General features: G+C 40.7%; 1 protein-coding gene across 1 annotated transcript in view; it reads right to left on the bottom strand.

Annotated features, from left to right (window-relative positions):
- The window catches only part of EIF2AK3 (eukaryotic translation initiation factor 2 alpha kinase 3), a 48,592-nt gene that overhangs the window by 21,305 nt on the left and 2,093 nt on the right, over positions 1-25,194 (bottom strand). The window contains exons 2-4 of the mRNA XM_054065525.1: positions 17,858-17,987; positions 2,758-2,952; positions 1,121-1,251 (exon numbers count right to left, since the gene is read on the bottom strand). Of these exons, the coding sequence (XP_053921500.1) occupies positions 1,121-1,251; positions 2,758-2,952; positions 17,858-17,987 (456 nt within the window). The remainder of the gene's footprint in view (positions 1-1,120; positions 1,252-2,757; positions 2,953-17,857; positions 17,988-25,194) is intronic.

The raw sequence follows: 25,194 nt of genomic DNA, 5'->3' as shown, positions 1-25,194 counted from the left end.
AGGAGGGACAATGCTTATTTATTGTTTTTATGGCCCACACAGCCTAACATGGGATCTCTTTGACATATACTTCATGAAACCAGGACTGCTCACATCCCATAAGAAAACTGTATACAGAACACAGTAGTTGTCTTGCACACCCAAAAGCTCTTAAATCTTTGTAAACAAATCCTTGCAGAAACTGAAAATTTTCAGAAAAAGAAAGAATAATTATGTTCTTTTTTCCATACAGCCCAGTGCTGAACAGAAGACAGAGACAGCAAAGGACAGCAAACCTGTGTCTTGAACAGCAAGAAGGGGGAATATATTTCTTGAACAGTATGTTCAGGTACCCAGAGTTTCTTACGGCCAGTCTGGCTACCACCAAGAGCCCACACTGGCTCCTTAAAGTATTTACACCCATATGATAGAAGTTTGGTATATTTTACATATTCAGCTGATTTATTAAAAACTTTTCTTTCTCAGAATTAAACCCCCAGATCTATCTTGTAAACTCCACAGCAGCCATACTGTGTCACCACAAAAGCACCTGTTTCTAGCTTCCAAGATGCACAATCTGTCAAATCCTGCTGTGAACAGAAGAGGGAGTAGGGGAACAAGGAATGACTAGTCCCTCCACTAAACTGTGGGGCAGTTTCTGCATCTATGTATGCCAATCAGCCTTTTCAACGTGTGATAGTTACAGTGAGTAGGTAAAGAACTTAGAAGTGAATCAGTAGGTCACAAGAAGACTTTTAAACTGTCTTCTTTCATACAAAAGTTAACAGCTGGAACAAACATTGGTGGCATTTGCCCGGTACAGCAATGCAGTGACGAAGTCTTTCGAGGTATGCAAGGAAAAGGAAAGCAATTTTCATTTGATTCAGAGGGAATAAATACCTGCACATATCTTTTTCTGCCTAATTGCCTATAAACCTGAAGTTCAAGACATCTTTCAAAAGCACTGAAAAGCAAAAGGGTTAGATCCTAGCCAACAGTCCGGTGCATTCCTTTGGTTAACAATTTAAACTCCCTTGTGCAATTCCCACTCTAATGCGAGTAAAAAGAAGGTCAAATCCTTAATGCATTACAGATTGGAAACTTCTCTATTGGATTCTTGCTGAACAATTCTTACACTTACTTTTCATTGCCACTGCGTGGTCCCACTGCACGAACTGTCTTCTGGGTTCGGTGTAGTAGGAGTGTCTCTTCCTGTTCTGTTTCATCATCATCCCACCGGCGACAGCCCATGGCTGAGCAGATGTACCTCACCTAAGGGACAAGGCAAGAGACTCACACATAATCCAAAGTTCTGAAGAACTTCAAGATAAACAAATGTAACCAACAGCAATATGCAAAGCTAACAATTCTTGTAACACATATTCGGCTCACAGGCAATTTGAAGCTTCATGATTTAGATGCTCAGTTGAGCGTTATTGAAAAGCATAGTTTAAGAGTCAAGGGCTTTTCAGAACTAGACTTTTCAGAAGACTCCAGAAAGTCTACAGTTTGGACTATTTTGACTACCTTTTGACTATATTTTGCAAATATTTCTACTTCTAACAAAGAAATCTTAGCTCTCTCTTTTCCCAACATTTCTATGGACATCAAAAGAACATTCCTGCAAGACCCACAGAATAATTCTGCTTTTGTACTCTATTTGTCTCAGCATAACTCTATTAGCTTCAAACAAAGTACTACTGATTTCTATAAAATATTGCAGAGCCTTCCTCCTTTGCCTTGTCAGCTATTAAAGAGGAAAGAACACCTTATTTAACTCACAGTCACACAGACTTTGCAACAGTCCCAATTTCAAACGGAATTCTGATTATATGGGTGACTGTGTTTTGAAAAGGGAACTGAACACACTTTTGGGAAGCCTGAATCAACATCAAACTGCCAAAGACATCAGACTGCCCAGATTCTGAACGAGGAAGAGTCAGGTACTATTTCCTGTATGAGGCACTTTTGCTACTGTGAGCATACGCCAGGAATCAAAGCAGAAACTGAAATTTCCACTTCCTGAACACTGGGGAGGAGCAGTCTGTTGGCGCACAGTGCCCACCATTATCAGTGTGGAAATCAAACTGATTTCATAAACCCTTGTTTCGGGTCTACGCTTTTTATCACTACTGATCACTCTACACCATGCCATAGCAGTATTTCACAGTAAAATGTGTGGTCGAAAAGAAAAAAACCCCTGATATTGTGGAAAACAAATATTGGAAGCTTAATATTTTTATGCTGAATCTATTTTCTTAACTGGTTTTAAAATGCACCAAGGTTTTTGATTTAGCAAATGTCTTTTATTCAGTATACAAAGTACCTAAAAACATTTTTTAAAGACATCTGACATCAAGGAGGAGCAGGGGGATGTGAATTCGATGACTTTGGCACTCCCCAACACCTTGCTGAGCTGGCTAAAGCTAACCCAGCACAAAACTAATCCAATAAAAAGTGAACAGTTTTCTGTTGGGTTAGTAAGTTGAATCAGCTTAGCAAAGGGCAAGACAAGTGTTAGAGCAATCAGAGGGGATACAGGAGGAGCTCTGAGGCAGGAAGAGATTGCAGTGAGGGGCTCAGCCATACCATTTAACTGCACTAGTTCTCAGCCTTACTCTTTCCCACTGCCATCCGTTGCCCAGGAAGCTCAGATTCTGCTCTTTTGCACCATGCACTTATATATTGAACTGTACCACAGTTTAAATCTCAAGAGCAACCTATTTGCAGGACAGTGCTTGAAACACATATACAAAAGGCAGCTTTTCGGGTTCTTACCTTCCCTGAGTATGAGCTCAGCCCATAGGTCGTCAAAGACTTTCCCCCAACTAAAACAACGTCCTCACCAAATTTGTAGGATGACTCAAGAAGAGATTCAACTGTGAAAGGAACTGCTTCCATGCTCTCTCGATCCCGATCCCATTGGAAAAGGTCCCCATCCAGGGAAGGGATTATCATCTTATTTCCAAATACCTAAAATAGTTGAATGAAGATTAGCTACCGTTTAACCACAATTTTATCAAAGCATTAAGTTCACAACTGAAAACAGAAATGCTGTACAGGCAAGCACAGTGCAATAAATCCCAGAGTCTTCTTTTTCAAACTTATAGCGAAGACAGAAGACTTTTGGGCATTCATATCAAATCCATATTTCACTGTTCTTAGTTAAAACACACTTCAGTGTGTGACATTTCTTTCACTTTACGCAAAACATTTTAGAGCTCATCCAAACTGCAGAAAACACGATACGAGGAAAGCATTTGTGAAGGGACAGTCACTGGATAAACAGCAAGTTTTGCAGATGATTTGTTATAGTTTCATAACAGTGGCATTGTAGGTAAAGTGCTACTTCATTGTTGTTTCTTTCCAGAGTTAGTTTACTGCTGAACACAGAATCAATCATTCTCACTAGATCAGAATCAACTGAATTCAGTTTTAAAAGAAAAGCTGAGGCTGTATGTGAACTCCTTTACAAATAACGACTGCTCCACAACCTCTATTTTTCTGTAAAGTAGAGAGCGCGTTATTACTGAGATCAGAGTTCACATTTCACCTTTGCCTTTCCAGACAGTTAAAGTATACCATTTCTTTAAAACTTGCCTGGCTTTTACTCAAACATACAAGTCAAAAAAAAAAAAAAAAAATCTTCACTAGGATACGGCTTTTCATCCATTAAACTGAGATTTTCAAGCAGATCCTAGGTTCGGAAGTATGAGTCATTGTCAATGAGTACTAAGGGACTTATTAAGAAACTCATTAGCAGCATGATAGACCATAACTAATACTGTGGAGCCACAGTGGCTGTGCCCATCAACAACAGTGAAAAACTGTAATCCACGTAATCTTAGCTTTTGAGGATACGGATTAACATGGAAGATTTTATTACTTTTTCAGAACCTCTGTCCATTTGGGCAGTATTCTACAACATAATTACATTAAATTCAGATACTTTACACATTAGGATTTAAAGACTGCTTCTGGTATATGTATATTAGTTACTTCAAAGAAAATACTCCTGCCTAGACTCCAAGACACAGATGTGTATTCCGAAGCCATACAAAAGATCCAGAAGGCTTCTGTTTATTATTTCTGGAACCATTGTGATGATCTGAAACCACATCTTCTGCATGATTAAAATTCTCTCTAATATGAGACATTTTATTCCTCTAACTGGGTCACAGCCAAGCAAACAGCATTAAGCAAAGTTAGGATTCACCTAAACAGGGAGAAAGACAGATCTTGTAAATCTGTGCACGTCATGACTAACATCTCTTCTTACACTGTCTGACACACTTCACTCAAAGAAAAAATTTAGAAGAATTACCCGACAATGCCGGTGACTGTATCTACGATTCCCTAAAGGATCCGACACCAATGTTTTCTGGCATGACAATGACTGAGAAACTAAAAACTCCTCTCAGGAGCACTATATGTAATTTAAGAGATAATAAAACTAAGCCCCTAAGAGTAACTGCGAAGTTCTTTACAAAGCAGAATGAGGTATGTTCATTCCCTTCCAGATATCTCCCTTATGGCAAAAAAGGCCAAACATCCTGAAAGAGGCACTGCATGAGATCTGTGATGCACAAGAAATGTTTTGCTATGTCCAACCATACACTTACTGAAACCAACAAAAAAGCAAAATCTCCTGCAGGTAGAAGTAATTTGTAGAAATCACCTCAACAGTGGAAAAACAAAGCCAACAAATAAGGTTTACATAAACATTCATATTCGAGAGCAGCCTTGAGTGAGGTCTTAAGGAAAAAAAGCCACGCAGATTTTGGAAAATACCTTTTCAAAAACTAAAGATGCCAGCAGCAAAGTTGCAACTGTACTGTATATGTGTAAATATCTTTTTAAAACATTCAACACAGAAGAGCAAGATCATAAAAAGATTTTCTTTCAGAAATGTATAGCGATTTTGGTGACAACTTCTAGCCTGTGCAGCTGAAACTTGGCATTAATAAATCCTCTGTAAGGTTTCTTCCTTCACATGGTCGAGACACCTGCAAGCAGTTTGGAGGCCCATACTCACTTCCAGCAATATGAGATATTCCATATATAAATAAGAATGAACAGCAAAGGGTGTTTTTATAAGTAGCTTTGCAAATACATGAAAGTCAAATCAGCTCCTGTCCCACTGATTCAGCACACGTACCCCAAGGCTGGAAAACCCAAGCCCGGAAAACCCAGCCACTGAATTTAAGTCAGATCCTGAAGAAGTTCTGCTGGCCATCAATTGGCTAAATTCATATAGCATGGTCAAACTAGACGTGTGCCAGTGGCAGCTACACAGCCACCTGCAAGTTCAGACTTCCCAATAGGCTTGCTGGAAGCCACAACTGCAATGCGTTTGTAATACGGCACACTCCAAGGGTTGCACACCATCCCATCAGTTTGGGAAGAGAGCGGGCATCAGTGAAAACTCAGTGAGGGGGACTCTCGGTGGGTAACTGCAAGCTCTGAGGAGTGTGATACATGTCACCATAAGCATTTTCTTTGTCCTGAAGCTTTTGCTCTAGAGCCCGAGTAGAAAATTTTCCAGTAGCAAACAACGGGCAAAAAGTTGGCCATCTTTAGGAATCACATACTCAAATTCCCAACACACATGAAGCTCACTTGGCAACACGTACTTGTATAATCTCAAGATATAGGTCAAATCAGGTCATTGCTTGTATGCCTTCAAAAATTCCCCAGCAACAGAGCACTGCCTGCTCATTTGTTAAAACTTCAGTCCCAATAAGCTGCAGAGGGCAGATGAGATCATTTTGGTCAGCTCCGCTGACCACCTGCCTGTGCTCCCATGCTTGAGGGCACCTATGGGAGCAGCACCTCCTGCGCGACATTGGGAAAGAAAGGTTGAGAAAAGGCACAACTGCTGGACACAGCAGGGAAGGGAGCAGAGGCAAAAGGGCTATTGCTGTGAAGGACAATGCCAGAGTAGGAGGAGACAGAAGGAGTTAAACTGACCGTAAGTGCAAGCTAGATATTTTGGTTACTAGTCCCCCCCCCATCCTCTGTTTCACAACAGAAACAGAACAGAGGGCAAAAAAACCCAAAATCAACAATCGTCTTCTTTTAAGATGGATCTATCTATAAATGGGGTTACATGACACAGTGCTGTCAAGGCACTGCAATTACTCCAAAGGTCCAGTTTTACTAAAACAGCTTTATTTGAAGGACAGGGCAGGTATGCAAATGTGCACACTTGGCAGGTGCACACAGAAACACGGATGGCAGCTGTGGGCACTTGTGCTGACATCGTTTCAAAGTGCAGTTTAACCATTGTCTTTAGAAAGACAGAAATAACAACTACTCCTGTCCGGGTTATGCAGCTCATTCTCTAGCATAACAGAAGCAGCAAAGGGACTTTCCTTGAAAGTACTAGCAACTCGTATCGGCATGCAGCTCAGGTAAAGGAATGACATCACCCTGTATCTCAAAAGCATTACCTCATCTCCTAATCCAAGGAGTGAGTCACCCAGGCAGTCAGCTGCAAATCTCTTGGCACAGAAAATGTAGGTTACCAGGATGCACTTACACATTCCTCTGATCTGTCAATGTAAATAGCTATTTGTTCAGCTTCACTGGTCAGCAATATGGCACATAATTGTTAAGTGGCTTGTCTTTCAGAAGTAACACTTAAAAAAATCCCCCCACATTAACTCTCTGAGCCCTAAATGAGACGCTGCTCTTTTGCTCATTAAGAGTTTGAAGCTGAAGTTCTCCATTGGTTCGGCGCAGGGTGCCGCAGCCCTATCAGCGACGCTGGCTGCTCAATCTCCAGGCCGACGGGTGAGGTAATGCAGTTTCTAAAAAGCCTTCACAAAAAAGCAAAAAGGCATAATGATCCGAAATGGCATGCGCTACCAGGGAATTTGCTGTCTAGACTTTTTGCTGGAAAGGAGGGCACTGCACGCTAGGTTACACGGCAGGTTGGTCGGTACGAGAACAAAGCTGCTGATTTATAGCAGTGTAGGGAAAAAAAAATTAAAAAAAAGGGGGAAAAAATCATGTAAACAGAGATCAAAACAAGCTAAAGCTTCCATGAGCTGTTTAAAGCGTGACGTTCAGTTTCCATGCCTAATACTTTAACATATGAAGCAAAAATCAAGCCTGCTCACATGCAGGCACATCCGAGGCCAGTCTGGTACCAAAACAGTCAATATTATCATTTTCGAATGGGTTGGACTTACCAATAAATCCAAAGAAGTCACTAAGCACAAGTAAAAGCTTTTCACTAGACTAGCAAGTGTTATATTCTTTATGCTTTTCTAGCACTTCAGCTTGTGGTTTTCAAACCTTTCTCTTATGATAAAACTGTGAAAGCTTTGTTCCAGTTACTAATTAACTAAGACTAACCTATGTGATCTTCAGTGATAACATTACCAAATTTTTCCGCTATCGTTATCTCTACAATAGGATCACTGTAGCAAACAGGATCAAAGCCAACATCAGGCATGCTCTTAAGAAAACTACTTCTCAGCAAGAACTGTCTTCTAAGCCCCTTTGAAATTAATCTAGCCAATATATTAAAAGCCACATATGGTAGCTTCCCTCTAAAGGGTAGAAACAAGAGTCTGCACAAACAAATCTAGGAAAGAGAACGCAATCATTGTATATTCCACATCTTTTAGAAAAACAGGTATCCCTGTCACAAAAGTTCACACATTTTTCAGGAGAAATACATGTGCACGCACACACGGGTCAAGGTCTTGAGATGTCCTTAGTTCTGGTTGGTCTGGAATAGATTCATTGTCTGCTCTTTTTCAGTATGCATGCAGGGAGGTATCTGCACAGATACACTGCTTTATGACTTCCTTCCAATGTGAAAGGTTCTCTCTCCTCTTCGGCTTGGATTTCAGGATGTTGATTCACCTGTTTTCCCTTTAGCTACCTGCAGACATCCTGATGCACAGGGTACTACAAGCATGAGAGCGTACTAACAGGCAAACCCTAACCAAGAGGGGCACACTAGGATGAAGGTGGTGCCAGTTAGTCTAAGCAGATATTTTTCCTCAAACTTCCTGCAAGGCTCCCCATTTCACTGCTTCCTCAAGAAGAGAACAAAGACTCAGGCACAATCTTTCGCTAAACAAAGGTTATCAAGTTAAGCTATTCCACTGCTGAAAGCACTAGTAAAAAAAAAAAGTATTCTTCAGAGCATACAGTGCTGTTTAGCCAGCCAAGGAAGAAGAAAATTGACTGCAAAGGGGAGTCCATGATTTACATCAGCAAAACGTCCTTCTGAGACCTCTTCAAGGGCAATGAGGAAGCTGAAGCAGGAAATACCCACAGACAGGTGGCTGTTTTGTCTAGAAAAAACTTTCCATCTTGTGAACGCTACTACTTTTGATCTCAGCACTAGACTTGATTACAAAGTGCATACCTGTTCTTGACCACTTCCTGTTTCTGTTAGCCAGCGTATGTGCCCAGACTGTTCTCAAGACCAGGTCCGTGAGAAAAGCTGCACTTTGACACCTAATGAATCAGTATTTTATGGCATAGTTTATGGAGGCAGGATTATGCATGTGGCCTCCCTCCTCTGAAGAGTTAAGAGCCAGCCTGAGCCAGAGCGGCACATCAGAGAAGCCATGGAAATACGTTTCATCTCAGCTGGGGTGCAACACACTGAAACGGCAAACCAGCTCTGCACGGCCATACCGAGTGTATATGTTTCTCAAACCTCAGGGTGATTTTTACCATCAGGCAGTATGGCTCACCCAAGAACAGGAGTTCACAGGATTTGTCCAGCAACCAAACATGGTCCCCTACTCCTGCCCACATGAAAATTCATATGACAAGTTCATACCTATCATGGCTTCTCTTCTTCCACCATACCCCAGGCTCCATGAACTGGTAGTTGCCATTTATTAGAGAAGACTGGGCCAAGTCATAAACGTAACTTTTGTGGCCCTGTATTTTGTGTATGACGAGCACATAAAGTGATGCTGTAATCCCATGCCTGGATGGGCACCAGGGAACTCAAACTCACTTTTCTCTTTCTCTCCTCAAAGCAACACATGCAACGTCAGAACTTATAATCTGATCAGGTGAAAGCCATGAGGGTCCTGACAAAACATAAATGGTGCAAAATGCAACGGATGACAACAGGACAGTAGTCTGAGAATTATACTCTCCTTTCCAGCAGCAGGGGCACAGTCTCCTGCTGGTCTTGAGTTTGCTGCTGAAATAGTTAGCCCTACTCTGTCCTCTGCCCTCCCTTGAGCAGCCATGCAGGGAAACGGAGGAACCACAGTGAGTTAATCAGACTGCTCCAGCTTCACGAGATCAGGTCTTCAAGTACTGTTTACTGTGCAATCAAATAGATTCTTCTTCTGAGGACAAGCAAACTAAAATACCACTGTTACTTTAATCATAGTCAAACAAGATTTGGAGTTTTGACTACAGAGATGCCAGCCTGCTCTGCTACCATGGTAACAGACTTTTAAAAACTGTTCTCCTTAATAATAATAATAAAAAAACAGGCATGGTGCTTTAAGACTTTATTTTGACATTATTCCATCCCCCTCTTTAACACAGTAAGTTTTATTAATAAGACAAGGCTGCAACAGTCTTCTGAAACTTAAAAACAGTCCTTTCTGAGACAAACTGGAGCTGCTGCTACGGAGCCCAACCCTGAACTCCTTAAAATTAATAGCACATACGGGAGAAGATTAGTGAAAAGTAAATTAGCCAAACCTTGCCTGCACAGAAACAGACTATACATATAAGCTTATTAGCCACCATGTCAAAATCTGTACTGCTCTAGTATTGGGGTATTTTAAGATGACATTTTAATTCCACCACCACTCCCCATCAAAAGCTCTCTTGCAGACCTCCTGGGCTCCTACAGCACCACCAAGGAGCTAAGCAAGATGCGTCTCTTCAGCGACAGGGACAACAGGTAATAGCAGAAGCACATGTCACTTTGTGGGTCCAGGATTAAAGCTGATCCCTGCTAGACCTTGTATGCTCCTTCCCTTGGCCCTGCCTGGACAGGGTGTCTTTTTAGACAAGGAAAGAGAGGCCGTGTATCTTGAAAAATTAAGCCACAGAGCAACTCCCATGGGAAAACAGAGCCCAATACAGGAGAATAGACATGGTAAATGCATAGTCTCCTCTTTCAAGGATGCAAAAAAAGCAGAGAGCATGAAAAATGCAGTGACTCTGACAGAAAGACTGATACCTGCGCATGGAAGTCAAAGTCCAGAAGAAATTCAGAAATGAGATGTCAGTGGCTGTGCTGCTAGAGGAATGATTTGCTAAACTGTCTAAAACGCTTAGTGCGTGTAACAGGCACTTTATTTTACAGGTAAAGATATAGGTTGAAAGTTCAAAAAGGTTTTAGGGTACAATAAATCACTTTGTTGTGTTTTGGGCAGCTGATTTTCAAGTATCTAAGTTACCCTTTGCTGAAACAGGTATTTATCTAGGCATTACTAGAGTTGATCCATTTTAATATCTGTAAACAAAGGGAATACAAAACATGTAACATACCATATGAAAATAAATTACAAGCTACTATAGAGACAACTAAACAACAGAGAGCCTAGAGACAGTGAGCTGATGGTAAACATCCTTTCTGAGATTCATAGCAATGCATTTTGACTGCGTCTGTGAGCATGAGTAGAGTCGATGACAAACATTAGCCCAGGCTGACTCCGAGAAGCCTTCCTGGCTTTGTTCAAGGCAGAGAATGACTTGTGAGGATTGGGGTTAAGAACTCTGACATCATACAAGCCACAAGACCTCATTCGGTAGCTTCCCACATGTCTCTCAATGGAAGTTCACATCCCTCTAAACATCCTTACAGGATGAATTAGAGGACACATGCCAGCACTTGAGAGTTTTATCGGTGCTAACTACATCAAGTGTCAGTCAAGTCAGCAAGAAAGCCACCAAGTTGCAGTTAGAGGAAGTCTTTTGGGTTTTTTTTTAATTTAAAAAGACATTGAGCTAAGACGAATGTCTCGGAAGGTGTGAAATTTCGATAAATACATAAGATCGCTTGTCTAAGCAACAGCCCCACTTGTCACCCCAACAAAAATCATGATGCTGCATCATACTAACCACTAACTCAGCTCAGGCGTCCATCAGCAATTCCCCTTCTCTGCAGGTTTACCACTTCATGTTAAAAAGTTTGGCTGCATTTCCTAGAAAAGCAGAACTTCTAGCTATTCAGGTATTTTAAAACAATCAGTATTTTGCCTGTTATTTTTTGTGCACTAAACATAATTAGAAGTTTATTTTCAAGAGAATCATAGTTTCTTCTTTCACCAAGGAAGCAACAAAGATCTGCACTCAGAAACCCACAGCACTCCAACAAGTTTCCCAAGCGCGTTGCCTCTTTGTGCCATGCACACTGTGCATATTTCCAGCAACAGAAATGAAAGAACCACTTGTGCCATCAGGAATCATAATACATCCATGTAGTTAAAGAGCAGTCACATTTATTCTCCTCTTGCAAAACACTGGCTCCACTCCCCTTGACAGCCCTAATAAGACTTTTCTGCCTCAACTGCAATTACAATTTATCTTCCTTTGAAGTGCAATTTTGGACACTCACTTCTTATTCATTATGAGCTTTTCCAGGACTATTTACACACCAATATCTCTGTCTCTCTCTCTCTCTACCCGCAGGCAGCACAGGATCACATTTCCTTCGCCTGTAGAGGCATTGAAATGGCAGCGGATAACCCATCACAGGATCTCTTGGCACACAGTATTCTCTGTTTAAAATTGATCGCTTCCAGCCTTCAACAAAATTGTTATCAATCCCCACATCTTGTATTTCATTTAGTACAGTTTAATTTCATTTCTATTATAGAAAACCTATATGATTGAGAACTGGATGATACCCCAGCCTCCCTCTACAGGAATGATGCATCGGCTATCAGAGCATCTGGCAGTCCTACCTCTGTATCTCAGTAGCCCACAAAAATAAGGATGAGCTACAGGACACAAGGAATTCTCCCAGTATACTCTTCCAGACAACTAAAATCATTCTACCTTATCTGCAGGGAAACAGGCTTTCCCCAGATTTGTCACCTCAAATATAAGTCCACTGATTTACACTCTGCCCATGTTAAGTGTCAATCTGGACTTTACACCTGGTCACAACATATTACAGCCAGAAAGTAATTTTACAGTGGTTAACAGAAATTTTTGAACTTTTATTCACTTCCTTGAGTAAAACTTTTATTAGAAAGTTTTGTACACACTCAAAGGCTTAAGAGAACAAACTTGCTATTTTCTGTGTATGGAAACCTGACCCAACTGCACAGCATCTGCTCCCACGAGCAGTCCGTATGAATCAAAAAGACTCTTCCAAGTCCTAAGAGAGAAAGACAGCTTCTGTTGCAATGCGTTCCATGCCTTATGATTTAAGATGCACAAATACATTAAAAGTTAAGATTAACACTAGTGAGCTAGACAGACCCACTCATTTTTAAGCTGAATCCAGAGAGAACGCTACTTCCTCAATGTTTTTGTAGTTTGAAACAAACTTCCTTTTTTTCTTTTGTTCAGTGACTGTCAGCAGAGTCAGGACAGATTTATACAGAATTTCATAATATTCAGCAATGTATTCAATCTTTTAACTGAAAGTACACAAGCAAGTCAGTTTGACAACCTTTAGCATTCCCCACCTAAGCTCAAAACAAACAGGCTTCAGCTTTTCCTTGGATGATATTCACAGGGAGTGATTTAACTGAAAAATAACTGAAGTACAAAGCCATGGACCAAACAAAAGCCTCTTTTTTTTTATTTTGGCTAACAAAATAGTGCTGCAGGGATGCCCAAGTGGTGGATGTGACCTTCCCAAACCTGATGTCACAAGATTTCTCTTTCAAAGAGATGGTTATTTACCCTCCCCTAACATCTGGGAGGACACACAAGGAATCCAGAAATCACAATTCGAGCTCCTCAGAGGGTATTCTGTCCTCGTCTTGCCCTGACTCACTGCCATGTGGGTTTTGCAATTCTTTCTGCACCAAAGTGCAAGAGGCCCACAGATGAGGGTTAGTGAATGTCTTTGTGTTCCCAATGCAACCCAGGACAGCCGCTTTTGGCTCTGCTCTGGTTTGACTGGGTATAGAGTTTGTCTTATCCAGTGAGCAGGAAAGTACAGGAGTACTTAAGTCACCTTAAAGTGATTCCTAGGTGCTTGGACACTTGACAGCAGAAGTATTTCTTTCGGGGAATCAAAGCACTGAAAATCTGGAAATGTTTATGATGATGATAAAAGGAAGAAAAAGAAAAAAAGATACATTCATACTGTACATTAAATCCTGTCACCAGAGGAGCTTTGAAGATTTCAAAATCCTTTCCCAGCTCACTGATCTAGTGAAAAAAAAAAAGAACAATTTGCTAAAAGTATCTTATGGGTTCACTTTGCCTACAATGCAGTTAGTCTTCAGCTGACCTGAGTTTAGAACTTCTCTGCATGCCCACATTTCTCTGAAGGAAAAAAAAAAAATAATACTGCGCTATTCCAAAAAATACATCACTTTTACATCCAAAAAAGATCACACAGGTGCCAGTTGTAGAAAGTCTCATTTTATGTGGCTATTACATGAAAAAAAGATGGCAAGAATTTACTACATACAGAATGCAATTCAAAGATTCTTAAGAGTTTGTAGAGGGAGAAGGATGCTGACTGATTTTTGTGACAGAACATAACCCATTTAATTTTTCCAGGGTACAGTGGTATGTTTACTGTGACTACTATAACTGCCAGCCTTGTGACCTGCAACTCATTTTGTTCCACGATCCTCAACTTCTCAAATAAGGAAATAAGATGCTTACTTAGGGATTAGTCTATAATAGCCAAATTATGAGCCAATGCAGTTACTTTTCCCCAGTACATCCCTGTGCAGTCTCTGCTCAGAGCACTGAAACTACTACGGCTGGCACTGTACCACCAGGCTGAAAACTTCCTGCACCAATCCAGACAGCGCAAAGAAAAATTACGTGAGTCATGAATGTACTAGCAAGTACTCACTCTCGCATCATCACCACCAAATGTCCCACCTACTTGCCCTTTTCTCATCAAACATCAGCTACCAGCTTTTTCATAGTAGTAGCTTCACCATTTACCTATCCCACAGCAGACTTCTCTGTCTCTCTCTCTTCTCCAGCCTCCCCCTGTCCCATCAGTCATGCTAGCTGCTACTGGCCAGTCATTTTCCTATAGAGACAAGTTCACGCTTTTATCTCTCTCACATAATAGATCCCCATAAAAGAATAAGGCAAAAATCCATTAAATAATTTAGTACAAACTTATGCAGGTAAGAGGATGTGTCACCCTTGTTAGTAAACAGTCTCAATGATGTGCTATGAACCATTGCCACTGCTTGACAGTTCTCAATTTTCACTGTGATTAGGCATCATTTTAACAGTCTGATTCTTCCAAAAGCATTGTTCTGTTCAAGCACAGGCAACATATTCAATTACAACGCTAAATTTAAAAGAGTAAATCAAAGTGTCTTCATTAAAAGTAAGCTCACTTTTTGAAGAGTTGAGATTTGGTGACTTTACTCTGAAGTTCAACAAGCAATCTTTATGTACAAGTAACAAGAAATCTTAGAGAGGTAAGCAGACAGGTTTTATAGAGAAAGGCTTTTCATTTTAAAACAATGGATAGGGAACCAAAGTTTTTAAACTCTTATGCTCAAGACTGAAACGGAGAGTCGTAACTTTTCAGCGCTGGCACTCTGACCATGACTGTTTATGCTGGAGCTTAGAGCAAAAGAACGAATTTTACCATTTTAGTTACCCAGACACACAATTAGTAGTTCAGCAGCCTTTCCTTCCTAATTGATCTGTTCACATGACAAATGATGAACATCTCACTTGTCAGTGTCTTAAGCAGTAGTTTCAAGATCTGAAGTGTTTGACAGAGCTGCTGGAACATTTGAAATTTTACTACCTCACTTTCCTAATTAACACATGAGCTCCAGACAGCCAAGTTGACATATTACAGTTAGGCAAAGGAAGTAACTACTGTTCTGTTAAGCACTGAAAGTTTGAAGATCTAATGTCTTTTCTTAAAAGAAAATTAAATTGATGCTTTTACACCACGACCCGGAACCACAGTTCATTGCACTCTCACTCAAGAGAGTTAAGAAAACCCATCAAAACAATTAAGACACAGCAGAACACACTGCAAGTGTAACACAAAAAGTTTCTCATCTGCCATTTCTTTCAAGAAGATGTAGGTTAACAGTTAAATAACAATACTGGTTTACGATGAAGATTAATACTGTGGTTGCAAGCACAGAGAACTTTTTTACCTCAAAAATGTTGGAAGCGGAAAAAAAGCCTCAATAGTTAGATTGAGAGAATAAAATTTTAAACATCACATGCCCAAATCAGAGAGGAAAAACTGTAAAGTGGGGAGACAGACCCTGAGACTTGAGTCAAAATTTTAAATTCATTAAAAACAATTGTCCCAAAAACTTCAATGAGGCAAATTACTCACTTAAGTAGTGTCTAGATTCACTGCATGAAGTCTTTCAGCCAACACTGACGGCATTTTAAACATTTAAATATTTAAATGTTGAAGTGTAGCTTATTTGGAGCATTCATCACTTTTGTTTCTTGTTAAATTCTGTCTTATCTTAACAGCACTTGTTTACATGACACTAAGTCTAAAAAGACCCATATTCATAATGTTTAACGGCTTCTAAAAGGCCAGAATGAAGTTTTACTTCCAAAATTAGCTCTCTCGTAGGCTCTGCATCTTAACTGCCAAAATCCATCAGTGTCTTTGGCCACACTTGTAGAAAAACAACAATTTGAAAGCCCATCTGAAAACTTCCTATATGTATAACAAACTCTTTAAAAGTGCATTTTTATGATTCCCACAACATAGTAACTTGTAGCCACAAAAGGGAATTAAACCAACCTTTAGGTCCTACAGTCACATCACATTGGGAAAAGATGACAACTCTGGACAGACCAGTTGAGCAACCAAACCACTTCTACAGTATTAAATGTTTGCATTCTTGAGATATTTAAAAACCCGGGCTAATTTCTTAATTGGTACAGAAAAACAAAGTTTATATTTGCACATATTTCAAATATGTGTTTCATAACTGGTTATTCTAGTCAGAAACGATTCCCAGCGACAGATAATGGAAGAATATTTTAATATTTTGAAAACGTGTGAAAAACTACAGCTTATAACTGACACCTTCCTCTTTACAGAGCTCTTTACAGTTGTCTCTACAGTCTTCATACTCTTAAATTTTGTTCTAGAACATGTTTTTAAGACAGTTCATCTTTTTTAAGAAAGTTTGGTCCAGAAGAGTGCTACGAACATGATCAGAGGGCTGAAGCATCTCTGCCATGAGGACAGGCTGAGAGAGTTGGGATTGTTCAGCCTGGAGAAGGCTTTAGGGAGACATTACAGTGGCCTTCCAGTATCTGAAGGGGCTACAAGAAAGCTGGGGAGGGACTTCTTGCAAGGGTATGTAGTGATAGGATGAGGGGAAATGGCTTTAAATTGGAAGGGGGAAGATTTAGATTAGACATTAGGAAGAAATTCTTCACGATGGGTGTCGTGAGGCACTGGAACACGTTGCCCAAGCTTCCTCTGGATGCCCCCTCCCTGGAAGCGTTCCAGCCCAGGCTGGATGGGGCCTTGAGCAAGCAGCCTGGCCCAATGGAAAGTGTCCCTGCCCATGGCAGGGGATTGGAACTGGATGAGTTTTAATTCCCTTCCAACCCAAATTATTCTATGATTCTTCTTCCCACACTGTTTTTTCTTAAACAGAAAAATATACCTGAAGAAGACTTAAGAAGTTGCATCTGTAAATAAAATTCTCTCTCAGAAACAAAGGAACATGAGTTAACATTCACATTACTTCTACAGTCTGAGATGCTTATCCCTAGCTTGCACGGTTACACCATCACAGCAACAGACAAATCTATTATAAAACTTCTCTATATTAACACAGAGGTCAAGTAAACTAGACAGCAACAAGAGAGTGATAAGCAACAAGCTCATACAGTCGGACTACCCTTGAATTTGACTTTCATCCTCTGATACTCACCACGTAAGCACAATATAGGACTGGCCATCAAATCCAACCACCCATGACAGCGAAGGACAGTGCACTTTTTTTTCACCACAAACTACCCCTTAACTGGTATATTTATTCCTCCTAATTCTAGGACAGAATGATTCACGGATTTCACTCCTTCAGTGTCGGGGAAAAAAAGGTAAAAAACTTCCTTTGAATGTCTAGCCCAAGTTTATTCAAACCAATGGTGGAAATAGCATTAAACAAGAAATTTAACTCCTTAGATTACCTTCTCACAGTTTATCAGCAAGAAGTGATGCAACTCTTTACCATTCAGTACTTCAGGGTGACCCTCAGCACTCTATTTCAGTGCTAATACATTCTATTTCATAGGCAGCCTGCTTATCTAACATGAAAAAAAAACCCAATCCTTTGTTCATTTGTTAAGTCGCAAGGACTTTTCTTTTTCTTTCAGGGGAAAAAAAAAATGCCAGTACTTGCCAAAACATACTCCAGTAATACAAAGCAGATGATCCTTTAGTTTGCTTCAAATTACAAGTAACTTGTTTTCAATCAGCAATTGCATACAATTACTAAATTCAGTTACATCATCTAGTTTGATAGTTATCACATACATCAACTGCAAGGCTAGAATGCTGACACACTCCAGTTTGAAATGGCAACATGACGTCAGCGCTCCAAAAAAAAAGTTTGTGAACAGCTATCAAACTTTATCCATACTAAATTTGCATTATTTAGCATCTATTGAATATGGGAGAAGTTCCATTCATTTTTGTTAAAGAAAATGCTGGTTTAAAGATTTACTCACTAAAGAGATTAAGACTTACCTCTGGTTTACTGAGACTGGATGACACAAGAGAACCTGATCCTACATCCAGATCCCACTGTTTCCTTCCACTGTTTTCTGGATCCAGTGCAGCAATTCGTCCATCCAAAGTGCTGATAATTATTAGAGATCTGCAAGTTGGAAGCATTCACAGTCAAAACTACAGCAGTATAGAGTTTATTCATGACGTGTCTTCCTTGTTTAACAGAGTGCAGAGTTTAAAGTTAACCCTATATATTCCTGCAAACCAGCCATTTACCTTTGCAACTCTACCTAAACCAATGAGAGAAGAGTAAAAAAAGTTAAGTCTTTGTCTGGATGTCATAAACTAATTTAAATGCTATAAGACATTTTCAGAGTTCAGTTTTGGGGGAAGAGAGTTGACTTTTTGCTCCCACATGCAGGTGACCACAACGCTGAATGAGATCATCTTCTTTTCAAATATTTATATGAACAGTATAGATCCTGTATTTTACAACAGCACTCACGTTGACCTTTAATATGTCCTTTCAAAACAACCCAAACTTGAAACAATTAATTCAGAAAATCAGTACATAATAAAAATTAGCTCACAGCTAAGTTTCCAATACCTCTGGCTGAAACACTGAAATCCTGGAGATTTGACAAGTCTTACAGTAACCCAAGGCATACACGGGACACTAGAAAACCTCCAATGTCAGCACACAACAAAGGAAGACAACTGCCTTATGCATCCGAGGTTTTAAAGAGCCTATCTGTCTGGGTGCATATGATAATGGCAGGCTGGCTCTTGATTTCTACAGCGCCTGAAGCTCATCAATTTTAGTAAATCTTGTTTCTAACGCAGCACTGTGCAATTATAATAAACATTTCTCATTGGGCTAAAATTCAAGCACTAAAATAAACAAACAAGCCCAAAAAAAACCCAGAAAGCTAAACAACACAGAGACAAAACACTGACAAGCCCTTTGTGAAGGGCCTTTTTTCCTTGAAGATTATTTCACGCCGACCTGAAAAAGCTGGGATGTGTTGGCAGTTTTGGCTTGCTGCAGGCTCACCAATCTTCAAAGGCTGTAGAAGTAGAGCTTGATCACTTTACAGACTGCTTGCACTGAGGGGGGCTGGACCCAGTGACCCAGAAGGACCTTTATAGACATCGGTTTCAATGAGAACAAGGAACTGTGCAAATAAATTCGACAGTCAATTAACTGTTGTCAGGCAGGGGGCAAAGGGTGGTGAGGAGGTAACACACAGACGTGTGCATGAATCATTACTTTAACAACAAGGGACACTAAATCACTGCATTGAACTGAAGCCAGATATATTTACTTGTCCAAAGTTACCGATGTAGTAAGCTGCATGTTTAGAGAGGAAATTATGGGGGCTCTAATTTTTCTTTTGAGGAGTGGAAAAACTAAAGTCATGATCTTAAAAACATGTTCAAGGACAGTGGCTTATCACATCACCTATTACAAAGGTCATGTAAAACATTGCAGTTTTACATGTAAAAGCAACCCATATGTTTTTAAGGACTTTATCCTGTACTATAGCACTGTGTTGCTAATAAACAGAAAATTAAATACTTCTTTAACTTATACCAAAAATAACCAAGTATGACATTCCTCCAAAAGCTTAGTTGAAAAAACTGTTAGAAAAGTAGCAAATGTGCAAATATTTGAACAGTAGACTACATCAGTTTTTATAAGCTGAGTACATATCATTATTCCAACCGTACAGAAACCAAGACCGGGTTAATAATAAACTGGACTGCAAGAGATTATCTATTCTCAAGCAGCGTAAACAAGTGCTCACAGATGAAAGGCCTCGGACACACATTTAACAATCTGTTTGCTTTACAGTTAAGACAATTTCTCTGAAGTCCTCTAGCACTGCATAAAAAATACTATTCCAAGTGGGTCTACTTAAAGTTTATGTTGATCCAGCTGACAACTACGGTATAAGAAAAGGTAGAAGCGTAGCTAGAATGGACAGAATTTTGGCAGTAACACTGTAAAGAAGAAAAATCCTAACACTGCACTGTGAAATGTTTCCTTCCCATCTACTCTATTGTTTTCCTTCATCTAACTCTTCCCGCTCGACTTCTCCCTGAAGTGACAAACGTTTTATGCCTTTGTATCTTACATTCCCAAAATATCTTTCCCCACCAGATGCAAACCTCAGCCTTCCCCAAGAGTTCTCATTAATTAAGCCTCACCATCACCACCCATAACGGCAGTTTTGGAATTGTAGCTGCATCACGGCCTCCAGTCATGCACAATGCAGTGTAACTGCACTTAGGTTTTAAGTTTGTCTGATTAAGAAAGGACGGGGGGGATGCGAATAATGCCTTCAGAGGGAACCTTTGTACCAATAGCACACACTTTGACAAAGTGGTTCAACCAGCCGCCTTTGCATACCCTAAAAATCCTGACTTATGTTGATTAGTCCCCTTGACCACCAGCTCTGGATTTTGTTTCACAACATGTTCCACCTACTGAGAAAACACCTCAGTCAGACACAGAACAGGACCAGCTTGGCTACATCTCAGTCTTGCACGTGGAAAATGGAACTGGAACTAGGTGCAATAAAAGCATTCCTATCTCTCTCCTTTTTAAAATGAGTCATTTGTTTTGAACTAAATAGTTGTGTTTCTGGTCCTACCTTCATCTTGCTCTTCACAAACAATCCTGACTCTCAGAAAGAAAACCTGCTAAAAATCCTTACTCTTATAATAAAGTCTTTTGTTACTTATTTTTCTATAAAGTAAAATCTTAATACCTGTTCTCCCTATCGCCGACTCCAGTGAGTTAAACTGTCACTTGAACTCTAGTTGGTGTAAAATCTGCGATTTGTCTACATGTGCCCTAGACCCATGCTACTGTTACAGTTCCTCACTATCAGGTTTCCCTTTTTTCAAGTTTCCCCCCTTTCTCTGGGAGATTCTACCACTTGCAGATTTGCTTACCGAGATACGAAATAATAGAATCATAGAATGGTTTGGGTTGGAAGGGACATTAAAGATCATCCAGTTCCAACCCACCTGCCATGGGCGGGGACACCTCCCACTCAATCAGGTTGCTCAAAGCCTCATCCAGCCTGGCCTTGAACACCTCCAGGACGGGGCAGCCACAAGTTCTCTGGGCATCCTGGGCCAGTACCTCAACACTGTCACAGTAAAAAATTTCTTCCTAATCTAAATCTCCCCTCTTGCAGCTTAAAACCATCACCCCTGACAAAGAGCCCCTTTCCCAGATTTCCTGAAGGCCCCCTTTAAGTACTGGAATGTTGCTATAAGGTCTTCCCAGAGCCTTCTCATCTCCAGGCTAAGCAAGCCCAACTCTCTCAGCCTGTCCTCATATGGGAAGTGCTCCAGTTCTCTGATCATCTTTGTGCCCACCTCTGGACTTGCTCTAACAGATCCATGTCTTTCTGTGCTGAGGACTCCAGATCTTCCCACCTTTCAGGTAGTCTAATCAAATAAAAACAATTTAGGCAAGTGCTTTAAGAAATTATTTCAGAGCTTAAAAATAGGCAGGCAACTTGCTTTTTGTCACTCTATAGTGCTATTATAGGTTTACTGTAGTGTGTTATGCCCAGTTCTTACAAGAAATTCTTACAAACACCAGTAGAACACAGCCATGATAGAAGAATAAAGAGCCATCCTTACTAGCCATCTCTTTACAAGCCTTTGCCAACCGAAGAGCTTCAGACTGTACCTGCAATGCCATTACATTACACAAAAACAGCAATGTTCTGAATGCATTTTTGGGATACCTAACTGACAAGCTGCAAGGAAAAGCAATTCCTGCTTTAGCTTCTATTCTGAATAAAACTGACAAACTGTTATACTCTGCAAAATGATACACTGGGTGTATTAGCACCATCTCCTGACTGGGTAAAGCTTCAGGAATACCTTGACGAAAGAAGCCACTTTCCAATAATATACAAGTTCTCTAAAAGCACTACCAAACTAGACCTCAATTCTACATACCATCCCACACAAACCCCAACTTAAGGTCAAAGGTAAAAAAGTGAAGTCATAACTATCATTCCAAGGAAGAGAGGACAACAGAGACAAACAGCAGTGAGACTGTCAGTTCCTGAAAGGGCAGGACATTTGTTTAAAGTAAATCAGAGACCACACTAGGGAATGAATCATAAAATGTCTCGAGTTGGAAGGAACCCGCAAGGATCATGAATCCAACTCTTAGAATCACATTACACACATACTAGAGAAGGAAGAAAACCCCACCATCACAAAAATCAGAATTGCAATAGCCTCCACAAGCCTAGACCAGAAAAAAAAATATGGAAAGGAATCATTCCACATTAGGCAGTTACTTAAATCCCAGGATCTATCAACCTTGCACATGAAAAACGAACATCAGTAAAATGATGAAGACACCTTGCCTCTGGCTGCTGCTCCAAAACGTATCATGAACCAAGAGACGGAGGAGAAGAAAATCCCTTCTGGGCCCTTATAGATGGCCAGCAGAAGGACTAAAGCAAGGGGCCAGTACAACATCACACTGTAATCACAGCAGCTGGCAGAGCCTAAGCCAATACTGTGCAGTCAGATTTTATTTGCACTTTGTCAGTATGAAAACACATCTGGATATACTTCCCTCACCCTGATCACCCACAAGCAGCCTCTACAGTTAAATAAAAGTGTTTTCTTACCATTTTCCATCCTATTTAACTCACAGACATGAGCTTGTTATTGAAGTGCAATTATAAAGTTCCCCCTTGAAAATGCAAAATACTATAAACGCCCACAGATGCTGACAAAAGGCCAGTTCTGGGCCTTAAAATGGTTGTTTATATCCCATCATGAACATAACACATTTTGAGATTAGGTGGCCTAACACAGCTCCACTCTATATTACAGGAGTGAAAGTATCTGATTTACCTATAAACAGAAGAAAAGGGTTAAGATTGCAAGGGAAGATGTAAATGGGACCTATAAGGAACACTTATTTAGCTCATCTTTACCCTTTCACTATCAAAAAAAATTGTGTCTATTCAAACAAGTTGTTTTTCTTAGAAAAACAAAGCACAATTTATCATTGTTTTGGTACAATATTTGCCACTATTTCTATTTCAGTTTTAAAAAATCGCAACCCTAATACGCTCAACTGCCACTCAGGACATTGCAAATACGGCTGTTTGTCAAACTTGAACTCTAATCAGCTATTCCCATTTCAAAACCTGCATGTCTGTATGTAAAAAGCATGGTAGTTCACTAACCCCCATATTTTCTTCTAGAAAATTAAAAAAAAACCCCAAACACTCAAATCCAAGATGATTACATCCATTTGCCTAAAGCAAGTTGGGGTTTGGTTTGGGGGTTTTGGTTCTGTTGAGGTTTTTCAGATTATACTGACTTGTTACATTACTTGGACATTTTATTGCTAAAGAACAATTAGCTGAGGTGAGTAGAGATCTCACAGATTAAAAAAATAAAGAAATACAGGCAAATACCATTGCCAGGCAGCCATCCTATTTTTATTTGATGACAGCAAATCTATTCCAATGCACTAACCAATTAGAGAACAGCTACATTTAATCACAGGCTTAAATTTCTAAACTGAACATCTTTGGTGTATTTTACTTAGCTCTAGTAGTCAAACTAGAAAAAAATCATTTTTAAATATATTCAGAGCTAAAGAAATTAAGGTCTTATTAAAAATTGAATACAGCAGAACTGTAATAAAACTAGGTGGAGTTTTGATGACCTGAAACAAAAGAATGATCTGTTGCTAACAGGTAATAGATTTTCCTCACAGAAAACAGGACACAAAGTTATCAGTCAGTTTCTTGCTTTAAGCGAATGCTTGGAGACTCTAATGAATCACTGTGGGTTTTTCACTTTTAGAACAGGTTCTCAAATATAGTAGGCATTTAGTCATGCTCTTCTTCCTCTAAACTCCGGCTGTGGCTTATCACCTCATCTTTCTCAGCCAATTCCAAAACAGGCTTTGAACAGCCCAGTAACATTTCTGCACTTGAGTCATTCATTAAAACCTTCCTTTTGCCAGAGCTTCTTGCCACATGTGGTTATTAAATGTTTTATTTCCCCTAGTTATATTCTGAAACTTGTTTGGCAATCTGTCTTGCACATTTTGCTTCCCTTCAAGCACATACAGCAGTGCCTGTGTTTAACAGACAACTGAGTAAACAGGAGAATTGCATTTTCTTTAAAAGAGAAACAGATGATGACAGAAAGGGATACGATGCTCTGCATAACTGTGAGTTGTAGGTGTTGAACAGAGTTTAGACTACAGATGCTGTGCTTTTGGGTCTCCTTCCCACAGGCACAGCACTGCTACGCTAGTACCAAGTCAAGGAGGAGATCGAGACTTTGTATTACCAGGATGAGCAGGCTGGCCAGACATCACAGACAAATAAGCTGCCAGATGTTATGCTAAGAACTAAGGCACCATTTCTCCTTACTAGCAACCACAGAAAAGAACAAGCACCTTAGTGATGGTCAGGTCCTGAAATACCCGTGGTGATGGTCAGGTCCTTACTACCTCAACTTCTCCCTTACCCCTTGGTCCAGCCTGTTTATCACTGCAGCTCTACTCCCAGCCCCATCCCGGGACTCATCCCTTCCTCCTCCTTCCCCCGTGCCTCTCCTCTCACCTTCAGACACTTTCCTGTGTCCCCCTGTGGTCCAACCCCACTCATTACCTTATGGCAGGCACCCTTGTCTCTCCACACACCACTCTACCAACTCACCACTCCCTTCAATGACCACCTATGCCCTCTCCACTCTTCCTGAACTTTCCAAGTGCAATACTCCTGCAGCATACCCCTCCATCCCCACTCCTGCACGACCTCTGGGACCATGCCTCTCCTTTCCCACTCAATTCCGCTCTGCCCATCACTCCTCCAGCTGCAGATTCCTAGCCTGGATACAACCACCTCCCCAGCATCCCCAGTCACTCACCCTGAACACTGCCTGCTTCTTCCCTGTGAGGCATTGACCCCTGCCCCAGGTACTGGGCCCCACCAAGCACCCCCAAATCAGGTGCTACCCCCCTCCCTAGCATTTCCAGACACTGATCCCTGGCCAGCACAGCCAGGCCCCCCCTCCCCAGCATCTCAAGCACTAATCCCCCAGCCCGCAGAGCCGGACCACCCCCCAGCATTTCAAGCAATGATCCCCCAGCCCGCACAGCCAGACACACTCCTCCGCCGCAGCATCTCAGGCAGTGATTGCTCACCTGCACAATGAGACCCTCTTCTCAGCAGCCCCAGGCACTGACCCCCTCCCGCATGACCATCAACCCTCAGCAACCTCAGGCATTGACATCCCCCCACCCTGGGGCACCCAAGTCAGGCACCCACCCCAAA

The sequence above is a fragment of the Cuculus canorus genome, chromosome 4 (assembly GCF_017976375.1).
Source record: "Cuculus canorus isolate bCucCan1 chromosome 4, bCucCan1.pri, whole genome shotgun sequence".
Classification (NCBI taxonomy): Eukaryota; Metazoa; Chordata; class Aves; order Cuculiformes; family Cuculidae; genus Cuculus; species Cuculus canorus.
Note: the sequence above shows the minus strand (reverse complement) of the source record. Positions and strands in the feature narration are given on the sequence as shown.